This window comes from Vulpes vulpes, chromosome 7 (genome assembly GCF_048418805.1).
Source record: "Vulpes vulpes isolate BD-2025 chromosome 7, VulVul3, whole genome shotgun sequence".
In the NCBI taxonomy this organism is placed as follows: domain Eukaryota; kingdom Metazoa; phylum Chordata; class Mammalia; order Carnivora; family Canidae; genus Vulpes; species Vulpes vulpes.
Window position 1 is genome coordinate 73,214,831 of NC_132786.1, and position 10,970 is coordinate 73,225,800.

The following is a 10,970-nucleotide window of genomic DNA, read 5'->3' on the forward strand; positions in this document are numbered from 1 at the left end:
GTTGCAGGCGCTCCCGTGTAGCAGTACAACTGTTGAAAGCCACCCGGTTGTGGAGAGGGCAGCAGACACAGTACAGGCTGCCAAGCTGCGGAATCTGTGTAATGGGCAACTTCGATACTTTTCTGAGCCTTAATTTACCTACCTATGAAATGGGGACACCCACAGGCTTGCGGTGAGGATTGGCCAGACATTACACTTCCACTCACGGCGTAACAAGCGCAGGGGTGGTTCCTGCCTGGGGTGCGGTCCCGGGGCAGGCTGCCGTGGGCGCGCGGGCGTGTGTGTGCACGCGTGTGCGCGCGCGGGGCTCCGGCCCGCGGCCGAGTGTTCCCGGGAAGCAGGGCGCGCGGCTGCGTGCGGTGGGCGCGGGGGAGAGCGCGGCCGTCGGCGCGGGGTGGACGAGCGCGCGTCGGGGCGCGGGGCACAGAGGCGGCGGCGCTGGGCGCTGCGGTGCGCGCCCGCCTGGCGGCCCGGGCGGGGGGCGGGGGGCGGGGCGGGGCGGGGAGGGGAGCGGGCGGGCGGGCGCGCGCGAGGGAGGCAGGCGGGAGGAGGGCGGGAGGAGGGCGGGAGGAGGGCGGGCGGGCGGTCAGAGCGCGGCTGCCGCGGAGCCCGGCGCGGGCGGCTCTGCCGGGGAGCGGGGCTCGCAGCCAGGAGGCGGCGCCGCGGGGAGGGAGCGCGGGGCGGCGAGCCGGGCCGGGCGGGCCGCGGGGGACAGCGCTGCGGGCCGCGGGCCGGGCCACACCGGGGGCAGCGTGGCGGCGTAGCCGCGGTCGGCGGGACGTGCCGAGGGGCGTCGGGCGCGACCCGGAGGACCGGCGAGCCTCGGCGCAGCGCGGTCCGCCTGGGCGCCTGGGCCGCCGCGACCTCCGGCCCTCGGGGGACTTGGCAGCGGAGACCCGCCTGCGGGAGGGAGCCGGAGGAGCAGGTCGGCGGGGCCGGGCAGGGGGAGCGGGCGAGGAGAGCCGGCGCCGGCGAGCGGGCGAGCGAGCCTTCGAGGGGTGGGAGGGTGGGTGTGTAGAGGGACGAGGGTGTGTGATGTCTGTGCGGAGTGTGCGCCTGTGTGCGTAGGGGTGTGTGTGCCTCTCTGTGCGACTGTACATACTGTGCGTGTGTGTGTGTGTGTGTGCGCGCGTGGAGACACAGGGAAGGTTGGGAGCTCACGGGGCTTGGGTCTGAACCCGTAAGAGGGAGGGCATTCGGCAGAATCGGGTGTGTGTGCGCGTACACGTGTGTGTGCAGGGTGAGTGGGTGAGTGTGTCACGGGAGCTAGGTGTGGCCATGTGTGTGATGTAAGGGTGCCGGGCGCACGTGTGTCCCTGGCTTACCCTCCCCTTCCCCCACCAGATGTGTGTGCGTGGAGGGGGTGTTGGGGGAAGGTCGGACTCCACTGCAGCAGCCCCTTGCCCGGCTTGCCCGCCTGGCCATCTTCCCCAGGAAGCCAGAGCCGGCCAAGCTGCCCCTCCCCCAAACACTTCTAGGGTTAAGGGAAAGGGAGCAGGCCAAGCCCCTCGAAAGAGGGGACAGGCTGAAGGGACCGCTTCTGCCAGACCAGGGCCCCCTGCTTCTCTGGCGGGAGCCTGGCTGCCTTCCCCAGCTCGCCAGATCATCCAGCCCTGGGCTTTGCCCCTCCCAGGGCCCCCTGTTCTCTGGGCTCTGAGTGAGAGACAGTGCCAACACCTTAGCTTGGGGCCCCAGGTGGGCGTGGGAGCAGGTTGAGACTCCTCTGTGAGGGTTTGCTTGTTCACAATTGTATTAGCAGAAGGGGGCTTGGCACATAGTAGGCCTCAATAAATATCTGAGGGTGGACCGGAGGACAGGAGAGAGGGAGGAAAGGGATCTGAGTCTGGGAATCAGCTATCAGGTGAGGATGAGGGCAGCTGGTTGCCATCAGAGCCCAGTCTGGTAGGGGAGCAGGGCTTTAGGGGGAGGGGAGGAAACCCACAGGAGAGAGATCTGTTCTGGGGCCTGAATGGAGGAAGTAGCTGGCAACTCTCCTTGGGCAGAGCCCTTTGCATCCTGCCCCCCACCACCTTCTTCTCTGTGACCAGCAGCCTCTCTCAGGGGGCATCTGGTCTCAGGCAGCCAGGGCTCATAGCGCCTCTCCTCTCTCCAGGACCTTCAAGCTCAAAAGGTGCTGAAGAACTGAGCCCCTGCCCACTGAGGCCACCCGAGGCCAGGTGGGGCCATGGCAGGGCATAGCTGTCTGGGGCTGGGGCTGTTCTGCTGGGTCCTGCTTGCTGTTCCAGTGGGGCCCCAGCCTGCCTCCTCCGTCACAGGTGTCCCTCTCACCACTCTGACCCCACCACCTCAGAGTGAGGCCTCTATGCTGTCTCTCAACCTGGGACTTAACTTCAAATTCCACCTTCGGGGACCTGCTGCTGCCTGGGCGCTCCCTGTCACAGAGACCCAGCCACTCTCTTCTGGGCCCAGCCGGGAGCCTGAGGAAGAGGTGGCCAGTGGGCTGAGGACTGATCCCTTTTGGGAACTGCTTGTGGGCTCCCTTGGGAACTCCCCCCCAGAGTGGGGATCTGCTGAAGGCAGCTCTACTCCCTGGACCTCCTCCCTGTCTCCAGAGTCCACATCCCCCATCTCTGGGCCCACTGACCGGCCCACTGCTCCCTATCAGCCCAGGATGGGCACCGTGACCTGGAACACTGCTCTGACCGCTACGGCACCTCCATCCAGTGCCCCCAGGCTCCGCCAGAGCGAGCTGGAGCTGAAGTTTGACATGGCGCTGAGAGCAGGTGCGGCCCCCACACTGGGGCATCGAACGCTGCCCCTGCTGCCCAGCCTGCGGGCCAGTCTGGCAGAGATTGCCGGGCGCCTGGGACCCTTTGGTGAGTACCCACCCCTTCTGGAGGAGAGCCCCTGCTGCAAAGCCTGGCAGGTAGGAGGAAGCTTCAGCCTGGGCTCCTTTTGCAGGGTTCTTTGGCACTACTCTGTCCCCACTGCGGAACCTCTCAGGCCCAAGCCCCTTAGGCCCAACTCCATCCCCAAGCTCTGCCTCTCAGGTTTCAGATTCTCCAGGTGAGTGTTTATTTCATTGCAACCAACACTTAGGGAATACTTCTACGTGCCAGGCACTGTGCTTTGGGCCTAATCAGCAACATACACCCCTCCTTTTTTTTTGACTCTTTGTTGCTTCTCCTAGGGCTTGGGACACGGGCCACTGCTCCCGTAGGGGAAATGCCCTGTTTGCCATATGGAGTTTGGTTTGGTCCTAGTAGCTTACCTCCAAGGGTACATGTGGCTACAATTCCTATTTGGTATATACTGGCTCCCTTAGCATAAGCTCTGGGGGAAGGACAGGATTTTCTCCAAAGTCCCAGAAGCCAAGGCTGCCTGGTAGGATGGCACTTGAACCCTACATGCTCCCTTTGCAGGGTTCTTTGGCACCACTCTGTCCCCACCCCCCTTCCCCCTGGAGAGAAAGCTCCCAAGCTCAGGCCCGTTGGACCCAGCTGCTTCCCTAAACTCTGCCACGATGGCAACAGCATCAATAGGTAAGTGTCCAATTCACTTGAACATGACATTTATTTAGCACTTACTGCATGCTAGCCACTCATCTGCGTTCTGGGACTTTTTTATTTCAATGTCATCATAGTCATCATCACCATTCTCTCCTTCATCACCATGGAGATATATATTAACGGTCTGAGAACCAGTGTTGCTGGGGATAGTCCCACACAGAGTTAAGTAATGGTCCTCTGGGAGTTTTGTCATCCCAGGCAGAGCAGGATGTAGACAGATGTATCAGAGGCAGACAGATACAGGAGCTCCTTCATGGTTCCCACAGTCTCGGTACCAACTCCACCCTTCACGCCAGCCTGCCTGGCCTGCCTCTCCACCCCCTACTCCAACCTTGGGGCTCTCGCCTTTGCTGTGTGATATGACACGACATGTTGTCAACCTGAGCAGAGCTGGGCCCCTCATGGGAAGATGTGGAAGAGAAGACTGTGAGGAGACAGATGCCACCCTTATTCAAGGGAACACTTCAGAATATGCACATAGACAAGCTGGTGGTGCAGAGGAAAGAGCAGGGGCTCTGGAATCTTGAGACTTGGTTCAGAATCCCAGCTCACTTCCTAACTGGCTGGGTGACCTTGGGCAAGTTATTGAACCTCTCTGACCCTGAATTTTCTCATATATCTAGGGTTTAATGATAGCACCTATTTTGTTATTGTGAAGGTTCCAGATAACATAAGCTCTTGGCAAGAGGCTGGGCATGAAGTAGAAGTTTATTAAAGAGTAGCTGTTAATCGTGGTTTTTTCCTTCCTGCATCCCAAATACACTTCCAGACCCTCCTGCTGGAGCACCGCACCCTTGGCCCCAAGATGTGATGGACATCACAACCCACATGGCAGAGTGCACACTCAGGGAGAGGCTGTGGGAGGGGAGGCCCAGGGAGCCATGGAGAGGGACCTCCAGGCCCAGCTTTAGTTCTGCAAAGCCTTTCCTGTTGCTGTGAATCCTCTCGGCCACTTCACAGTGGGAACCAGCTCCTCTAGCTTCTTCCAGTTCTACACTTAACACAGAACCTGACTCTGGCTCACTCCCCATCAGTTGCTGCACTCTTGGGCCTGTGGGGATTGGGGAGGGGGGGTGCTGCTGATCCCCCCCCATCCAGCCTAGTGTGTAGCAGTGGCAGGGTCTGCTGTAGGGTGGGAGGGGGCAGGCTCTGTGGCCCCAGGGGAAGGATGTTGGCTGGCGGTCTGTCAGCCTGGGTGACAGTGCTGGCCAGGCAGGTTTAATGAGTCTGGACAGTATCAGAGGAAGCCCAGCTTGCTGCCTTACCTCCTCCCCCCCTCTCACTGATGGTTGCAGGAACTCAGCCTCTTCCTGGTTATTTCTCTCAGATAAACCCAGGAGGGCCAGAGGCTTCTTGGTGAGGTCAAGGGCCTTGCTCAAGCCAGCAGCGTGTGTAGGGAGTAGTGTTAAGCACTTAGGGGACAAAGTGAGGCTCTGTGTGTCTCCTCTAGGGTCTTTCTAACCTAGGTGTGGTTAAGCTTTGATTCTAGGGCTTCTCTTCTCTTGCATTAGGTTCCCTTCACCTTGGACAGAGCTAGTATTCAGCTGGTATACTCCAGGAGAAGTTGTGCAGGTTATTAACATATTGGAAGACTTTGAAGCCAGTTGAGAAGTACCCACTGGCCTTCACCCCCTGAGCACTCCCCTCCACTCCCTGACCACCAGGGCTGATGTCTGTTCTGATTGGCTGCCATCTGTGGCATTTACAGTTGTTAAATATTTCGAATATCTGTTACCCTGACAAAGAGGATCAATCTTCCATGATCCTAGAGGTGGGGGTTGGGAGAGGAATGGGGCCAGGCAGCTGAATGGGCTATAACTTCTACTGGGAGAGTGGCTTCCCAGGCCTTTGATCTGGGCAGCTGGTAGATAATCAGGCCTGACTTTCCAGAAATCTAGCAGGCCCCTCTCCCTGACTCCTCCCCAGCCAGCTGTGACCTCACCAATTACTCACATTGACATCCTATCTCCTTTCTTGCCCCTGAGGTCAAGAGGGGCCACAGGCCCAGAGTGGGACCACCTTGTAAGAGAAGGCTGCTCAAGAGAGGGATCCTAGGAACTCACTATCATCTAGGCTCTTCTTGGGGAGACTGAGGACTCCTTCTGGGGAAGCCTCAAGTAGGGAGATGGGATGAGGTCAAGCGGATTCTTCCAAGGCAGAAGCTGGGTCTTCTCTGCCTGTTCCCACTCACAACATGGCCAGCCCTGGGTACACAGGGCATGCCTACCTCCCCCCAGAAAGCAATGCTCCTACTTCAGAACTGCCCCCTCCAAGACCTGAGTTGTGCCTGAGGTCTATACATTGTCTATTTTCTGGTTTTAAATTTTTTTTTTCTGGCTTAGAAATGTTAAAAATTTGCTCTAGTTGCCATAGTGCTTGGGGACAGAGGTGAGAGATAAGGTGTCTTGTGACCCTCAGGTAAGAAATGGAGCTGGAAGAAGGTAAGGTAGACCAGATCTCTGACAGCTGCAACTTGTCTACTCAGTGAGGAAAGAGGAGGCTGTTAGGGGTGGCAGTCTGTCTGGCTCAGGCTGTGGAGCTCCTGGGCACGGTCCCATTGCCTTTCTGCAGAGCCCGCCAAAGTGGGGGAAAAGCCAAGCAAACTCATCCACTTTGCAGAAGTGGGTTGGGCAAGAGCATCTGAGGGGACAAAGAAATGAGGTTGATGGAGGGGGTACAAATATTTGATGCTGCTAATGTCAGATTGATACCCACTCCTGATCAACAAGCCATCCCAGCCAAATGATCCTTACTAAACTCATGGCTGTGTGTCTTCATTAGGTGTTCAGGGGTGATTAGTCCATCCAAATGATGTTTTTTAAATAAGGTTCACAAAGTGAAATAATGTGTTGATGTTCACTCATTTGACTAAGGATGTGCTAAGAGACAACAGACTTTTGTTGGTTAAATCAAGAACTAGTTTGAGGCCAGGAATAGTCACGCTCACATGAACACAAACTGATGATTGATGGGTGATAAACATTAGCTGATAATGATGATACCAACAACAATCACATATCGAATGCTTATTATGCACCAGGCTCTCTGAAGAGCTTTGGACACATCATCCATTTATCCTCCTAACAGCCTTATGCAGTAGGTACTCTTCCCATTTCAGACTTGAGGAATGTGATGGAACGGGGACCAGGGCACATGCTGCTGTTCGTAGTAGGCAGCGAGCTGTGTATATTTAAATTTTTGGCTGCTTCCTCTCTGTTCTCCCCAGTTGTCTGATTTCTGTCTTCCCCCCTCTCTCTCCAGAGCCCCTTTCTGCCCCCCCCCCTCCTTTTCCTTGTTCTTGGGATGGCTGTTTTGCACATTCCCAGTGTGAACTGGCACTGGCTGGGCATGCACCTGGGGTCTTCCTGTATTGTACAGCTGAGGCAAGGTGGGAGCATGGCCAGGCGGTTGGGGCAGGAGTCTGCCTGTCAGGAGACCCTCCCTTCCTCATTGTACATCTGCCTCCTGTGCACCTCCGCATCCTCCCCAGGGTGTCTCCATCCTTCACCACCATCTTCCTCCCTCCATACTTGTTTGCAGCTGCAGTTCTGCTGAGCTTGCTAGGTGGAGTAGGGAGAGGTTCAGCCTGAAACATCTTCCTTTGCTGCCTGGCCAGGGGAAGAATCCTTGGATCTCTTTCTAGCTCTTTTCTGGCTCCAAGAAAGTAAATTAGGGATCTTGCTCCTCATCCTCTCTTCCTTGACCCCCCCCCTTTTTTTTAAAAAAAGATTCATTTATTTATTTTCAAGAGAGAGAGGGAGAGAGAGGGAGCAAGCATGCATGGAGGAGGGGCAGAGGGAGAGATGTCTTAAGCAGATTCCTCACTGAGCAAGAAGCTTAATCTCATGACCCAAGCCAAAACCAAGAGTCAGGCACCCAGCTGACTGAGCCACCCCAAGTGCCCTTTGACTTTACTTTCCCCGAGGGATGTGAGGAAGGTGTTGGAGTACAGAATGGGGCCGGGGGGCCTAAGTTAGCAAATCCTAGAGCACTTGAGGGGCTCACTTACTAGGATGGTATCTTACTCTCCCCAGTGGTTCCTTCCTGGGAATTCAAGGGTAGCCTTGAGACCCAGGGGAATCCATTCCAATGTCACCTTCTGTACAGTGAATTGAGAACTAAAGGGGCATGCGCCTTAGACAAATGACTGAGTGACTGAGTCAACATGGGGACCGTGGCCATGGGTAAGCTAAAGGCTGGGGGTGTGGCAGACAGGAAGGCCAGTGAATAGGAAAGATTGTGTTCTCCTCAGATGCTGGGGTCAGTAGTGTCTTACCTCTACCCCCACTGCATGTATGCACATGTATGCAGAGGGGCTTTACCTAAAGAGACAGGGAGCAAGGGGTAGCAGATGAAAAAGGGCAGGGGAAGCTTCTCCTAGCACCAAGGTGGGAGTTGGGAGGGTTACAGAATAAGAGATAAGCAAACTAGCATTATGAAAAAGGTCTGGAACCATGAGAAGTGTCTCAGACCAATGCTCAGAGCTGGATTCTAGTGGCAGCTCTGCCAACTTGTAACCTTGGACAAGTCACTTTGTCTCTCTTTAGAGCCTCAGTGTTTTCACTGGGAAAATAAGGGAAAATAAGCATTTACTCAACGAGTATCTGCTTGGAGCCTCTTCTGGGCCAGGCACCATTTTAGGCGTGGAGATTCAGATGTGAGCAGAGCAAAAATCTTTGTTCTTAAGAAGCTTTCTTTCTGGTGGGAGGATTGTAGAGGGGCCTTCTCCAGTTCCTTCCAGTTTTAAAATTCTGTGGCCTCTTAAGAAAAAACCCTCTTCAGTAGAACCTCAAAGCGATGAAGGGAAATGAACAAAGCAGATAGCTAAGGGTGGGTCAGGGATGCCTCGAGGGATGAGAGCTGAAATTACTGAGGAGTTTGATGGAGTTTGAAGGCCGGCAGAAGGCAAGGGGCTGAGAGACCAGGTGAATCCCATATTTAAGACAAATGTGTCCTAGATGTTTTGAAGACTCTGACTGGCATACAGGCTACTGACTGTGGGGAAGTCAAGGGGAGGGCTGCACAACTGCCTCACGCAAACGTTCTTTGCCCACAGACCCCACCAACTCCACCTCTGGCCTAGATGAAGCCTCTCTTGCCAGCCTTGGGAAGCCTTCGGTGGAGCCAGAGTGCGGGTCAGGGTCCTGCAGCATTGGAGGACTGCCTGAAACCGAGGGGCAGCCTCCTGTGGCCCCGCTACCCCTCTTCTTCCTGACCCTGGAGGCCGACTGGGCGGAGGCCAGAGCTCGCTGGGGGCTGGCCTGGGAGGCCCACGTGTACGGGGTAGGCACGCTTTTCGGCCTGGTGGCCCTGCTGGCGCTGCTGGCCCTGGCCCTCTTGCCCTGGCGCTGCCCGCCCGGCGCCCCCTGCCTGGCGCTGCTGGACCTGCTCCTGCTCTCGGCCGGGACCACGCGGGCCTTCCCGCTCTTCTACGACGCCTACGGCCACCGCGACCGGCTGCCCCCGCTCGCCTGGCTGCTGCTGCAGGACCTGCCGCTGCCCTGCCTGGCCGCCGGCCTGGGCCTGGCCTGCCTGCTGCTGGCCCGCCCGCGCCCGCCGCGGTGTCCCGCCGGGCTGGCCGCGCTGCTGCTCCTGGGGCTGGGGCTGGCGGCCGCCGCCGCCGTGGGGAGCGCCGCCCACCGCCCGCTGCGGCCCCTGCGGCTGGCCTCCCGCGGGCTGCACGCCTTCCTCGCCGCGCTCCTCTCCGGGCTCCTGCTGGCGCTGTCCTGCTGGGGGGGCCGGCGGCGGCGGGCCGGAGCGCCCCTGGGAGGGTCTGGTTTCAAGGGCGCCACCCCCGTCCCGCAGGCGCGCAGCCCCTTCGCCCCGCGCGAGTCCTGGCGGCGCGCGGCCCGCACGGCCCCGGTGGCGGGCACTTTCGGGCTGCTGAGTGGAGCCCTGCAGGGCTACGAGGTGCTGCACGCCTTGGGCTATGGCGGCCAGCCTGGCCTGGAGGGACCCTGGCCCTGGTGGGCCTTCCAGCTAGGCCTGCGCTTGGGCGAGGTGGGCGTCGCGCTCCCGTTGGCGCTGCTGGGCCTCTACCCGGCGCTCAGCAGTCCCCGTGTGCCGCCGCGCTGCTGGGCCAAGCTCTTCCGCTTGTCCCCGGGCCACGCGGCCCCGCTGCTGCCCGGGGGCTGGGTCACCGGGCCTCCAGACAAGGAGCCCCTGGGTGGCGCCATCGCCCGTGGCGACGCGGAGCTGCTGCAGCTGTGCGCTCTGGCTGGGCCAGGCCCCGATCTCCTACTCCAGGGAGGCGGCTGCCGGGGCTTCGAAGGGGCGGCGGGAAACCCGGCCCCTTCTCCGGCCTCCTCCCCCTGCAGCGATTACACCGTGGACTTCCGCCCGCCCTCCCCAATCAACCTGCGGCGCAGCATTGAGGAGGCCCTCTGCAGCGAGGCCCTGCTCACGCCCGGCCTCTTCCAGGGCCCTGCCTTCGGGGAAGCCCTGCCTGGGCTCGGCCTCTACCGCACCACCTCGCTGGGGGCGAAGACGCGGGCTGGGCCCAGTGGGAGGTCTGAGGAGGCCCCTGGCTCCTCTGCGCCCCAGGAGCTCCCCTCTCCCGGGGCCTGGCCCGCAGGCAGCAGCGCCTCTTCTGGCTCACTGTGCGGACTTTCGCGGGACAGCTCGTCCATGCTGCTGTGCTCCAGCCCGGACAGGCCTCCACGCTGTCCACTGGTCTGCGTCCTCAGTCCACCGCGGCCCTCAGGGCGCAGCCCTAGCCTCCCGGGCTCAGGCTCCTACCAGGCTCTGTCCCCACCCTCCCGTGACTCCCCAGAGCCCACTCCTGAGCTGCAGGCCGCAGAGGCTTTGCTGCAGGAGCAGTTCTTGGACGCCTGCCGACAGATCGATGAGCTGAGTGTGGGCAGTGACACCATAGACCTGTGAAGAGGCAGCCCCCTGGCTGCCCCAGCCCATGCCCCTCCTGACGCCTGCTCTGCCTGAGACCTGCACACTGTAACCCTTCCCCAATCCTGCCTGGCTCAGATACCTCCCCCTGCTTCCTTCCCCATCCAGGGGTCCCTGGGTGGGTGGGTCAGCAGCCAGGTTCTGTTGATTGGGAGTCAGTGCCACCTCCTCTGGAGCCCTAGGTGCGGATCCCTCAGCTGCAATGCTAGGCTGGCAGGGGTCCCACTTTCCTTGGCATTCACCAGCAATAAAGTTCCAAGGTGCTCCACTCCTGACCACCACTCCCCATTCTGGTGCTGAGTGAGAGGGGCTGTCCTCCAGAGGACCCTCAGACTGGCTTCAGTCCCCACACCCACCTCTGCCATGCCCAGGAATCCCATTACTGTGTGAGTGAGACTCCCTGTCCTCCACAGGGTCCTTCCCCATAGAAGGGTCCCCCATAGAAGGATCCATGGCCCATCGAGGAGACTCTACAGCAGTTGGGTGGGAGGTGAGCGCTTTCAGAGTTAATTTATCAATAAAATATTTTCAGAGAAA

The 10,970-nt window shown here is 59.2% G+C and overlaps 1 protein-coding gene across 3 annotated transcripts; it reads left to right on the top strand.

Moving 5' to 3' along the window:
* Window positions 1-664: 664 nt before the first annotated feature.
* On the top strand, window positions 665-10,970 carry PRRT4 (proline rich transmembrane protein 4). Of its 3 annotated transcripts, XM_072764115.1 has the most exons (5): window positions 665-925; window positions 2,114-2,837; window positions 2,923-3,027; window positions 3,384-3,503; window positions 8,587-10,970. In XM_072764115.1, exons 2-5 carry the CDS (start codon window positions 2,186-2,188, stop codon window positions 10,410-10,412), a joined length of 2,703 nt encoding a protein of 900 aa, XP_072620216.1. In that variant the 5' UTR covers window positions 665-925; window positions 2,114-2,185; the 3' UTR covers window positions 10,413-10,970. The 3 variants fall into 3 exon arrangements, with proteins under 3 accessions (XP_072620216.1, XP_072620215.1, XP_072620217.1); XM_072764114.1 differs by lacking the exon at window positions 665-925 and having other exon boundaries at window positions 1,030-2,837; XM_072764116.1 differs by lacking the exon at window positions 665-925 and having other exon boundaries at window positions 1,030-2,837; window positions 9,848-10,970.